A 13329-nucleotide genomic window follows, 5' to 3' on the forward strand; every position below is an offset into this window, starting at 1 on the left:
AGAAAGAAAGAAAAAAAGGCACATATAGCCAGAGGAGGATTAAGGTAGTCACGGGCCCCTGGGCTATTCTTTTTGTGGGGCCCTCCTCTTGTAGTTCATACTATCCCACAGGCAATGCTGCCAGATAGAAATAAGACACTAGCTCTAAGGAAACAAGCCCAACAGGTGATGTGCCACATTGTGTAAACGGCAGACCTCCTATGTTTTAGTTTGCAGTAAATTAGCAGTAACAAGTCAGCATAAAAACATTGAATATCTTATTTTTTAAACTTTGTTTAAAAGAAAACGTGTATTATGCATAAATAACAATAAATTGACAATAAACAGTCAATATAAAAAAATTAAATGACATAATTTTTCTTTGATCAGGAAAAATTGATGAAATAGAAACAATTGAAATAATTAAATTGAATAAATAATGATAAATGTTTCTTGTGGTTTTGAAGGACTAAGAGAGAATCAGGCAGGGAGCTTAGGGCCTCTGCACAGCCTAGGGACCCCACCTAGGCTCCAGCCTAGCCTGTGCATTAATCCATCCCTGCATATAGCGTATATTTTTGCCACCCAAGAAGGCAGTTAAATGTGTTTTGCCAACCAGGAGGACACTTTCATGCACGTTTTGGCTCCCGAGAAGTCATTTCAGCGGGTGTTTTTCAACAATTAGGCCACAAGGGGGGTGACTGCCCCACCACTGCCTCGATGGTAACTTGTCTCAAAGTTTACAAAATGAATTACTTGGAAATTAAAAATAAAGCCTAATTCTTTCATTGCAAAATACTACATATTACATTGTTACGAAGTACTAATATTAGGCTAAACAGTGTTAGGATAACAAGGGGCTCCACTGAAAAATGTCTCACCTGAAAGTGGTCTACGGTCTAATAAAGTTAGAGATCCCCTGCCTTAACACACATGACTGAGGAATTTGTTGAGGGTCATAAGTTTCCATTCTTTTTATTTTATTTTATTTTATTTTATTTTTTTGTTGTTTCCCATGAAAATTTTACTTACCTTTAGCATAAGGGAGGAAAATAGGCAAATAAGTCAAAAACAGAAGCATGAACCCCCCTTCCCATCATAAACCTGACCTGCTCACCAGCTGGTTGTGAATACAGAGAGTCTTTATTGTAAAAGAGGTAGAGAGAATACAGGTGTTTCACTGTACAGAAAAAGACAGCACTGTTGATATACTCATTCAAACTGTTAATGTGGACTCAGACACACCTCATTCACTTTACAGGGACACAGAAGCCCGGTAGAAAATAAAAATAAACAAACAAAACAGAGAAACAAACACACAAAATCTTTGGATTTTTCTCTATTACCCTCTCATTCTCTCTTTAATGCATCCTCTCTCTCTGAGCTGTTAAAATGAAAACAGTTGTAGCACTAATAATAAAACAGCAATAATATTAATATTAATAATAATAATAATAATAAAGATATAGTGTGCTAAAAACCATGATAATGCATTCCTCTCCCTCCTCCTGACTGTCCACAAACACACTCCTCAGTAACAAGTCAAAAAGTAGTGGAAAACAAACCCTACAACCCCGATAAGAAAACCACACCAGCATGCACACAACACAGACACACAAACATCTTCACTCTTCCATCCGTGCACTCAGCGAATCATATAAACAGAATAATGACGCACGCTGAGCGGTAAGAAAAGATAACATACAATTAAAATAATGAAACCAAACAAACAACAGACAGAAAAAAAAAACAACTGCAGCCGAGTGGGAAGTGTGAATTCATTCTTTTCTGTCTTCTTTTCCATCAACAAACTTTCCGTCGCTGTCGTTCCTGGGCCGGAGGGGCGGGGCCATCAGTCAGAGTTGTCCGATTGGTCGCTGTGGGGCGAGGCGCCAGATCGGGGTGAGTTGCGGCCTTGCCAGTTCCCGTTGGCCTGAGAGGTGAAAACAAAAACAAACGGAGGCACTTATTTTTGGTGTTTTGCACTTTCACAGTCCACTCATTAAGATGTGGATCTAAAAACTCTAGTTCCAGATCTTTGGTAACAAATGTTGTGTTGCAGGTCAGGCAGGATGTTTGTTTGCAATTTATTTTTGCTAGATTCATTCCTTTCCTGTCTTGTGCAACAGTTGTGCAAAATAGTTTTCCTGTTTTTAACTGCTTCTGTACCTGCAAGCCCATTTGGTAAGCAGATTGCTCGCCGTTCACAGGTGGAACCCCGAGAAACAGGTCAGCTGACCCAGACAGGGAGAAGGACCCAGACCCTGAAAAGGAGACAAGGAGAGAAATTCAGTATTTTCAATCTAAAAGAAAAATCAGCCCCTCAGGTAACAAATTGTGACAGGTGACATGTTTTGGGGCCGCTGCTTTGAAACTCCCTGCTTCAGGGTGGTTTAAGGCCTTCTTCGTGTTTTTACCTGTGGAGTTCGGAGTGTGCGGGGAGTCGTCACCCTGTCTGGCCCCCAACGCCGTCTTCATAGCGTAAAGGTTGGCCTCCTCTTGGAACTTGCCGATGTTTTTCTTGTAGCGGATTCTCTTGTTGCCAAACCAGTTGGAGACCTAGCATAAAATTAAAAACACAAAACAAGGCAGAGTGTGTCATCACCTGAACTCTGGGCTGCAGATTCAAAAACACACACACATACACAGTCAGGGGTTTACCTGAGAGACGGTGATTCCACAGCTTTTTGCGAGTTCCTCTTTGGCTTCTTCGCTGGGGTAAGGGTTTGAAAGATGGGAGTAGAAATACTCGTTCAGGACTTCTGTGGCCTGTTTGCTGAAGTTGCGCCTCTTACGTCTACAGAGGAGCAAAGAGATGAAGACTATTTGAGGGAAAACTAGAAACTTATTCATGATTGACATTTCTGGTAGTGGCTGTACAAGTCTGAAAGCAGTACTCCTCAACAAACTTAACTTAGAAATGTGTTAAATAAAGTTCAAATATGAAAAAAATGATTCTTTCAGTTAGACTGAATCTTACTTGACATTTGAAGACATAATAACTGCTGCAACTCCAAGCTAACAACAGTGTCTGTCTCCAAAAAGAGGGTAAGGTGCAATCCTCTTAGAGCTCGATAAATATAGATTCTCAGCACAATAAGAACCACGCACTGCCTACCTGGCATCGAGGAAGCGAGATCTCAGGATCATCACCGCCTCGCAAGTGCTCTGCTTCAGTTGGGTCTGGATGGAGCTGAACTTGCGGTGGATGATGGCCACCATGCGCTCGATCTCCCGCGGGGTCACGGGCCGGGTACGCGACTGCTCCCTCAGCAGGTTCATCACGTGAGTGGTGAACTCAGTGCACGCCTGGGCAGGTGAGGCAGAAGATTAGCGAAAGTGAAGAGCAGAAATGTGCAAAGACAGAAAGCTCAAGCTGTCTTACGCTGATTTATTAAAGATTATAACGGCCAGTCTGTGTCTTGTGGCTCCTTTTAGTCTTTCACAAGTAAAAAATAACTTTTGATAATGAAGTGCTCCACAAGTGTCATCTAAAAGCTCAGTTTCTGCATTTAAAGTGTCAGAACCTGCTGGAACATTATGCACTCCAGTGATCCATGAAGCAAAATAAAGGAAATGAATATTTAATGCATTTTATGTGCAGCAAGAATAAAAGACTCTGAAACTGAAAAAGTACAGAGTTTAAATTAGAACTGCAGAAAGAATTTAAAGTGGTGTTGCTGATAGGGTAACAATCTTTGCCTTGATGGGTTTCACAAAGTCTCAATGCTTTCTTGAAAAAGGAACACAATTTTTTTTTAGTATGGTTGGAATTTGATCATTTGAATGATCGTTTTATTCAGGGCTTGACATTAACTTGTGTGCTCACCAGCCACTGTGGCTAGTGGTTTCCCAGAGTTACTAGCCACTCGGCATTTTAACTAGCCACAATTTGTTGTTGGATAGAAGTTTGTTTGTCGGAAGAAAATCCACCTCGACACAGATCATCTCAGGACGCTTCAGTGTGGTGAGTCAAACCGGTACTGTAACATGTATAGTTTATACGTGGAAATATAGGCAGACTTCACCAATAAACTATTTCTATAACAGGGCTCCATCCTGCTCCTTCACTTTTCTCTGTCTGTTTTATCCATCATGCTGAAAATGTAGTCTAAAGATCGCCTCTACCGTCAGTTCGTCACTATGTTATTACCGCAGCATTATTGTGGTCCAGGTTCACAGTGCATGTCAGAACAAGCGTGCAAATATCACAGTCTCACAAGTATTACGACGTCTGCTAAAACTACAGTGTTTTAACTTCTAATTCACCATGTAAAGCCGAGCTGTTCAGCAGAGCAGAGTCCCTGCATCCAGCACTCAGTCAGAGCTAGTAGGGAGCTATATTTATATTCGGCTCTTGGTGGGTGTATCCCTCGGTGGCGGTTGTGTGACTAACTGACATCACAGAGGAGGAGCTGCTTTATCAGATTACTCCAATAAAAAGAAAGGATCCTCGTGTCGTCACGAAGGTGGAAATCTCGCGGCCAAATGGCAACGACCTATTTTCAGAGGCATCAAATCTCGTTCTAGGATATCAGAAAAAATACAATATCTCATTTTTTGAAAATTCAGGGGGTGAAAGGTCTTGTTTTCAAATTTATTATACCATATGTAAGTATCAAATCAGGGATCAGCATGATATGTCCCCTTTAATGTCGAGCCCTGGTTTTATTATTTTTTAATAGTTCCTGTGACAAGTTTCTCTTCTTAAAAAAGTATTCTTTTCAATTTTTTTTTACTTTCCCTGGTTGTACTGTGGTGATTCTGCCATAAGTTTTTAGGGCTTCTGAAAGCTGTTCCCATTTTGCTATTGAGTAGCATAAAACTTCCATAATAACATTGTGAACAACATTATAAAGGATCAGTGTCAGTTGCAGGTAAAACAGGTGTGAGTTTCAGAAGTGGAGAAAGACACATAAGAGAATATTGGAAGGAACTTCAAAACAAAAAAGTAGCTATGTGCAAACTAAAGTTAGAGAAAGTGACGTGACCAAACTCTAGGTCTAACATGCCAACGGATCACAGCTCTGGTTCAAGCAAGCGTGTACAGCCAATGTCAGCACTTGTTCCCCAATGCGACACGGTACCTGCTCATACTTCTCCAGCTCAGTGTGGTAGATACTGCGAATCTGGCTCAACTTGCTTTTGTAGTCGGAGTGCTCGAGTGAGCTGTCAGGTGACATCCCTCCCGAGCTGGTGGCAGCGGACACGGCAGCGGCAGCCCCGCCGCCCTTCTCTGGCCCCGCCACGCCCTCCGCTAGCAGCATGTTGTCCAATCTCACAAGCTGGGGATCCTGAGGCTCATCTTCCTGGGCGTTTCTCATTGACAGACCTGTAAATATGATAAATGTCAGTGTGAATGGGAATTGTTGGCCAAATGTCAGCGTGCAGTTACAGAAAAGTTACATCCTGCTCCAACTCCCATAATCCCCTTCACTTCAACTGAAACCTACTGTCATCCACATTTTATCACGCTCATACACCATTTTTTACATCTCTGCTTGTTATCGCTTCTTTACCCATGGAAGAATGGTTTTTGACACATTTCCCCTTCTTTAATGAGAGCGGTTTGCTTCATGTCGTAAAACGGCGCTACCTCCGCTGCAGAGCCACAGCTGGCTACGAGGCGCTCGCTGCTTAGTGTATCGGTCCGGATATAAACAAACGCAGGTAGTCTGCCAGGACGAAGAGACATGATGAAAACTAGAGCCTTGTTTAGCGGTGTCTTTGTGTGAAAGTAACGCGCTGAAAATTCTCTAAATAAAGAGTGAATGCAGACCGATATCAGACTTTTTCGGTGGGAGTCCGTTTATTTGTGTTTTGGTCAAGTAAAATATGGCCTCGTCTGAGTGCAGAGGAAACCGGCAGAGGAGCAGGGAGGGGGTGTTTGGTGCAAGCGCCCTGGGCTTCTGTTGCACAAAAACACTGCTGTAGGGGTAATTTCTGCCCTAAACCTTGTGATAGGACCCAACTTGTTTCATCCCGGAGTATCACTTTAAGTGTCTTTCCCTGAACAGCTTTTTTAAACGTATTCCTTTGAAGAGACGCTTTCTTTGCCTTACAGACGGATACAACGGACATATCTTTCAGAGCATCAATTAAAACACTAATCACCACAACTCACCACTCTCTCATTCACTACTTAATGTTTGCAGAGCTCATGCAGTATCCAAACTAACATGTATTGTGCCGTCGTGTTGGCATTGTGTGTGTCTGTTTGTCCAGCTGTTGTAATCCGTCTCTATTTTAATACCAAACACCAGTTAACATAATAGCTCTCTAATACTCACATTTATCCACCTGTTAGTTTGTCTTTAATATTACATTCATTAATCCATTGACAACTCATGTCAAATCCCTTGTTTCTCTTCATGTGTAGAAGCCTTAAGCAGACATACACCCATTTATCTACTCTGTTTACCCATGATGATGAGATGACGACAGATGATGTCTTGAGATCAGATGATCATAGCTTATACTCTTAGAGTTGCAAAAGCACAAAGCAAACATAAAAATGGTCTGAAATGACCTCATTTGTACTGCATGTCGTAGTCTGACCTATTGGAATGAGTTTGGTCATGCTTTCAGTTACTGAGAGCAATCTAAATCTTAAGACAACAAAGATGTGAGAAGTGCAAAGGGTATGATAGTTTTGGCTTAGCTACACTGAAAAGGTGTTTTATGCAGCACAGTGCAACAAGTGTAGAAGTGCAGAATGCACTGCACTGTATTTGATGCGCTGTGGTCTCTTGTTGAAAGAAAAAGCCCCAGCCACAGCCAGTCATAGTAGCTGTAAAACAAAGCTGAGCTCATATGTTCACAAAATTCCCCCTGTGGTGCAAGGTTAGATGCTTTCTTGTTGATTTATCCTTCAAAAAAGCATCAATTTTCATTTCTATTCAAAAAATGAAAATTCCTTCAATTTTAAGAGCTGATATGTCCCAACAAAAAACAGTGGTTAAATCAAACTCAAAAATTAATGAGAACCAGAATTAGTAAAAAGCTAGTATCCAACCTATCCTCTCACAAGAATTTATCCCATTTTGACAGAACAAAACAAGAACACATAACAAGAAAAAAGAGACAAAAATATGAAGATTTCAAGAAAACAAAAACTCTTAATCACAGGAGACATTAAAAATGAAATGTATGAATACATGCACACTTTGTGCTTTCGTGTGTGTAAACCAAGTCGTTTGGACTTTATTAGCTTCTGATGACACACTGTCAACACTTGACAACTCCGCAACATCACACGAACCCAGATAAATACCCGAATATGTTTGATAAAAATGAGAATTATCTTACACTGCTATCAACAAATCATTTAGTTTGAGTAATTAATGATTTTTACCTGTTTTTTCTTTGATCTCGCAGAGGACGCTGAATAAAGCAGGTTTCATTCGGTGACAGTTGAGTGCATGTTTCCTGTACACAGGGCAACAGAGTCCGTGAGAGTAGAATTAAAAACAGGCACTGCTTGGACATGCAAATTACCAAAACAAAAGGCAAATCAGTTGTCAACCCACCTACCTTTAACATGGCTAATTTAGCAAAGGTTAGCTTCTCGTAGGCTAAGAGCTGAGAGGGCTTTGTTTACCAAAAAAATACCTGCCCATGCTAGCTAATAGTTAAGTCTGGTATTTAATTTTTATTTACAGGTAAATAAGTCTGAAATATTGTATGGAGATGCTTTATAAAGCATTACATCAGCTGTAGCAGTACGCTACTCTAAAGTAGCTTAGGCTAGTTAGCCTTGTTAGCTCAGCTTAGCATGCTAACAATAGCGAACGTTACGCTCCGTCTCTCAGAAATACGTGTGTTTATGACAGCAAAGAAACAATAATGATTGGGTAATGTGACAGCATATGATTACAGGCATGTAATTAAAAAAGCCACTTTGTTTTTGGGAGCTTAGTTTAGCTTTTATGTGAGCCACTGGCTAATTTCCTAAACAAAAGGTTGAAGTTCATGAAACTTTGCTTCTACTAGTCTAATTCGACAAAGCGGTAAACAAAAATAAGCAATATATTTATGAATAATGAAAATAAAAGTTATGACTTACTTTGCCTGTGCCTCGTCCAAACTTTGGTCGGTGATGGTCATTATTTGCTGCAGTATGTCGCCAATATCTCTGCGGGTTTCATGTCCGTTTTCTGTGCCCTCGAGGCCCGAGCTGCCTCCGTCAGACCGGTGCTGCGAAGGTTCGTGGACCGAGTTAAGCGCGTGCATCCCGGGGTGGCCACTCATGCCAAGTCCCCGGCCGTTCGAGGGCCCATTGCCCGTCAGAGGCTGCTGCTGCAACATTTTTCAGCGACGCACAGTGGCGACGACTGCTGCCCAACTGTGCTCACAGACGCACAACACAGCCTGATCCGAGGCATCGCACAAAGCAGGGTCCCCTAGCGATTGAAAGGGTAACGTACAAGCCAGGTGTACACACGACAACACAAGAGACGCTGAGCTCTCTGGAGCAGATAAGGAGGTAGGACACTGCAGGGTGAGGTGCACTACAAGCTTGTTTTGCAGAAAGCAGAAGTGTGTGTTGCAGTGTCAGCTAGGGCATCATAAAGCCTCAATGTCCAGGCAACTTTAAAAGCGAAGTAATTAAGTAATAAAAAGGTCACTGCGTTAATTTTACCTATTTTATTTCCCCCTACAGGCCTGGGAAACACTGTGGGATGATTGCAGCTTCTTTTTTGAAAGTCCAGGGGAGACACATGATGGAGCAGAGGACAAAAATACTGTGAGCTTTAGCACTATTATTTTTCTTTTGATCTAACTTTTATGGGACAAGATATCTCTTCTGATATCAACAAGAAAAGATACATGTAAATGCAACACAATAGGCTACACCAGAAAGGTCACACACTGCTGGGTGAAATGTTACCAAAACATCTGCACTGTGCATTTATTCAGAAAGCAGAAGTGAGTGCGTGGGTGTAAGGAAACAACAAAGAAAACAGATCCATTGACATAAAGCGGAGATTATGTGCTCTGATGTCTAAACCAAGTTCCCCAGCTTTGACACAGACTGTCAGATTAACAAGGCTGTCTTTTAATGTCTCTGGTTTAAGTGATAATCACACACAGCTTCTCTCACTTGTCTGACTCTACTTCTCCTTTTAGAAGCAAGTCAACAGGATGTGTGCCAAAACCACAGCAGTGTTAGAAGAACTGTGAGCCTGTTTCAACATGTTGCAGTGGAGTCTGTCATAATCAAATGAGCAGCACTTAAAGGCAGAGGCAGCAGATTGCAGCCGCTTTGACAGCTTTTAAATTGATCTCAAATGAAAACCCTTTTCTCGGGACCATCGAAAACAGGCGTGTGATGGTTTCTTCTGCTTTTGACGGCACTATTTCATAACAGACTGACATGTCATATGTGGGCTAAGTAAATAAGGGGTGGGCTGTGGTAAGAGGAACAGGAAGAGAAGAGACGAGAGAGAAGGTAGCAGTCAGACAGAACGGGTGAGAGCTTGTCACGTCGGCATGTGAAACTCCTCATACCAGACTTTTTGTCCTTCGCACAGATACTGAGAAGACAAGTGTGGAGAAATATGCTGTGCTTGGACTGCTGTGGCTTTAAAAGATGATGCTGTGAGTGGATAATGTTAAAGGTAAGGATGAATTTACTTTTATTTACTGTAGCATTTGTATCAAAATGAGGATGTATCTCGACAAGGGTTAAAGTGAAATTTGTGGTATAAAAAATCTTAAATCAGCTGGTGAACAGGGACATATCCTCCAACTTTGATATTACACAACTTCTTGACAGACAGGTGAGAGAAATCTATGACTTATGTTTTGGTTTTCAGCTTCAACATCTGTCGACAACATGTTCAAACTCACCAAACTGGTTTCACAAATACTTGTTTGCAACTTAAAGAAAGATACAGCAGTCCATGTGTTAGTTTATTTTCTTCTTAGAAATGTTAGAAATACTTCTCAAAATGTTTGACCAGAGATCCTTTCCCCTTTGTTTTTCTGTGTGTGTGTTTTTCAGGGTTTGACAGTGAGATAAATGGACTGTGCAGAGATCAAAGTTGAAATGGCTGAAGAGGGGCTGCTGAGACGTCTCCACATCACAGAGGAAGGGGACGCAACAGAGGGTGCTGCTGCGAACGAGGCAGATATCACTTCAGCTTTCTCTGTACAGAGCTGCAGCGACGATTCAGCTCTGAGAAAAAAAGGAGAGGAACAAAAGGGGGAAGAAGATACAGCGAGTGAAGTGTGTTTAGAGGAGCAGAGCTTGGAGAAACAACAACAGGACTTTAAAGAAAGGGATGAAAAAGCTGAGGACACTGGGAACATGAGTGATGGACAAAAAGCAGATGATAGTAAAAGCGATGGGGAGACACTTGAGATGATGAGGATTAATGATAAACCTGAAACGCCAAGCGACACAGAGGATAAAAAAGTCAAAGCAAATGACCCTCAAGTGGATGTAAAAAGCTTAAACTCCTCAGAGGGACAACCTGAAGGAGACACAAAAAAGGTTTGTGGATTTTTACTTCATTCCTTTTGTTGTTTTTGCTGTCAGGCAGTGTGTGTTTCTATTGTCTTTACTTTATCAAACATTTGCTGTGAACTCTACAGGAAAAACAACCTCCCGGTGGAAAAAAAGCAGCTATGATTTTGTTACAGAGCATGTAGGAGTACGTAGGAGTTGAGTGAATTCTTTTGCTGTGCCAACAAACAGTCTGTGCCACTTAGAGAGAAACCTTTCTCTCCCTCCCTCCCTCATTCTTTCTCTGACACCTACACGCATGTTTCTCAGGCTCACCGGTTAACCCCGGACTTCCCGGAGTCGCTGTATGAGCTGCTCTGCACCCTCCAGGAGGGGAGGCGGCTCAATGATCAGCGCTGCTCCTTCAGCCTGGAGGCCGGCGGGCTGCCGAGGAGGAGGTGCCACTCTGAGCCCAACACCGGCAAGCCAGCACACAGAGGTGAGTGGGAGAAAATTGAGAAGCTGTTCAAACTCAAGTGATGAAACTGATGCATTAGTTTCCATGTAGTGATGCTGACTCATTTTGATCAAGCTGAAACAACACATAACTACTCTGCACTCCGTGACTCAAAACGGTTTTGAAACTTCTTTGTCTCTCGTGTTTTTTTCACTTCTGTCTCTGACCACTGACCGCTGAAAGTCTCCTGCTGGGTTCTCTCATGTCTCCACAGTCGTCTTTTCTTCCATGACTTCACTGCAGAAAGAGGAGTTCTTTGAGCTGGTGGCCACCGCACAGGCCCGCAGGCTGGATGACCAGAGGGCGCAGCTCGGAAGGTCTCATCCAATGAAAACAAAGGCCCGAAGTTTCAGAGGTAGCATAAAGCAGCTCTCTTTTGTGAGAAGGCCTGTGTCTGTTCCTGTGCCAGCTCCTGCAGCTGCTCCTGTGCCCAACGAGGATCTGTACAACATGATTCTCACCACACAAGTAAGCAGTTTGGACTGCTCTAAATAGACACTGTTATCATGACATAAGATGTCGTGAGCTGCAGCAAACACAAAACAAAGCCTTTGTATCATGCTTTCCCCCTTTGAACTTCCACTCACAGGCTCAGGGCAGACTGGAAGACCAGCGCAGCAGGGCTCCTGGTCCCATGGATGATGAGGACTTCTTCTCCCTGCTCCTGAGGGTCCAAGGGGGGCGCATGGAGGAGCAGAGGACTGAGCTACCATGTCTGCTGCAAACTTGAGATGGAACAAAAAAACAGTGGGAGCCACCCAGTATTGTAGCTTTTTTAGCTTAATTTACTGTTGAACAGCCTCTTTTTACCCTGATGATGCTTTTTTGAGACAGTGTCATCCTTTGTGATAATTGTCCGCGCTAAAGCTGTCGAGATTGTTGCGGTAACGCTAATGTTTGAGCAACAGAGCTTCTGAAAGACTCAAAGGAGAATCCTGATGTGATTGTGAAGTTTACTAGTATTTTATTTTTAATTTTAGAAGCAAAAAAAGTCATTTTTCCTTTCTATTCTGAGTGCATGTGATGAGTGGTTGAGTAATTTTATGTTTGCACAGTCATGAGTTTGAATGAGGCGGTCTACTCGCCTCTATTGTTTCTCCTTTTTGAACAAGAGATTTGAAACACACCAGGGATGGTGGTAAGTAGGCATAAGCTCAAGGGCCTCAGAGCGTTTGACTGTGTATGAAAAATTATAGAGAAAATAAAGTAAATGCTTTTCAGAGCCACTTGTTTTTATCTTTTAATGGATTTTTAAAAAAATGTGGTTTAATTTTTTTTTCATTTTCTTTATTTCCTTAATGTAAATCAAAATGTTTGCATGCAGAGAGGCGGAAGTGGTGTCTTATCTAAGGAACAAATGAAGCGATACCAGAGGTGTTCATTTTCACAGAGTATCATAAAACAGGTCTTATCACAAACTTCCTGGATTTTGATTTACTATATTGTTTCATTTAAATAGGTCACATCAACCCAAAGCAAACACAAGAAAGTGACACCTGAGCATTTGTGCTTTATGCCTGTTCCTCTCAGTATTTGCTGCCATGAGAGTGGTTGAAAAACCTCATGATGCAGCTTGTCAAATCTCATGATACAGCCATTTCTTTAATAATATACTTTATATATACTCTGTTCAATCCACTGAGTTCAGAGGAAAGCTGGCAGAGGAAGTTCTGGCCGCTTTGCACAAGTTAGGTTAGAGGTGAAGAGAGGACGCTGTGTCACTTCCTCAAACACATCAACACTGTGGTGTTACTGTATAGCAACCCCGACAGACACTCAACCCTTAAACCCACATTCAAAGCAGAAGAAGTATTGATAGTTTATGGTATATCTCCCAGTTTCTGATGAGCCACAGAGTTCTCTGTCGCATGATTTCTATTCAAGGCTTGTGTTCCAATTTGTCAGGTGATGCTGAGATAGAAAAACATCTTTAAAAAAGGAACAGGGAAGGAGCAGCCCAGAAGAAAGTAAGAGAAAACAACTCTTGACTACAATGGTTGTGAAAGAGTCAAACAGGAAGAAACAATAAAAACCAGCTGACAAGATTCAAGTTCCATTTTTGAGATACAAATATGCAATACACTGAATCTTTGACCATATCAGCAAGGTACTGCAAAAATAAGTGGCATTTTTATTCTAGATTGGTGCAGAGATTGTTCTTTAGCGTATAGATCAGAAAAATAATAATAATAATAATAATAATAATAATAATAATAATAATAATAATAATATAACAGTAAAAACAAATTCCCACCACTTCTAACTGCCGCCTAATGCTGATGTCAATCTGTGGTTGATTTAGTAATTTTAAGAGCAGCTGGGCTAAAACACAAAAGCACAATATTAAAAGGTAAATAGACTTTTGAACAAATCAGACATAATC

The 13329-nt window shown here is 41.6% G+C and overlaps 2 protein-coding genes across 3 annotated transcripts; one reads left to right on the forward strand and one right to left on the reverse strand.

Moving 5' to 3' along the window:
* Positions 1–1085: 1085 nt before the first annotated feature.
* Positions 1086–8417, reverse strand: pbx2 (pre-B-cell leukemia homeobox 2). 2 transcript variants are annotated; one of them, XM_074683549.1, is made up of 8 exons: positions 8045–8417; positions 7334–7407; positions 5067–5311; positions 3098–3288; positions 2641–2776; positions 2397–2538; positions 2149–2243; positions 1086–1912 (listed from the first exon to the last, which is right to left on the reverse strand). In XM_074683549.1, exons 1-8 carry the CDS (start codon positions 8284–8286, stop codon positions 1832–1834), a joined length of 1206 nt encoding a protein of 401 aa, XP_074539650.1. In that variant the 5' UTR covers positions 8287–8417; the 3' UTR covers positions 1086–1831. The 2 variants fall into 2 exon arrangements, with proteins under 2 accessions (XP_074539650.1, XP_074539651.1); XM_074683550.1 differs by lacking the exon at positions 8045–8417 and adding an exon at positions 7513–7736.
* A 9-nt stretch (positions 8418–8426) lies between these two features.
* Positions 8427–12168, forward strand: gpsm3 (G protein signaling modulator 3). Its single transcript, XM_074683551.1, has 6 exons — positions 8427–8725; positions 9513–9599; positions 9986–10477; positions 10760–10928; positions 11161–11414; positions 11536–12168. Exons 3-6 carry the CDS (start codon positions 10004–10006, stop codon positions 11674–11676), a joined length of 1038 nt encoding a protein of 345 aa, XP_074539652.1. The 5' UTR covers positions 8427–8725; positions 9513–9599; positions 9986–10003; the 3' UTR covers positions 11677–12168.
* Positions 12169–13329: the final 1161 nt, after the last annotated feature.

Source organism: Halichoeres trimaculatus, unplaced genomic scaffold, assembly GCF_033239565.1.
Source record: "Halichoeres trimaculatus isolate MK-OKI-2021-1 unplaced genomic scaffold, fHalTri1.1 fHalTri1_scaffold_12, whole genome shotgun sequence".
Classification (NCBI taxonomy): Eukaryota; Metazoa; Chordata; class Actinopteri; order Labriformes; family Labridae; genus Halichoeres; species Halichoeres trimaculatus.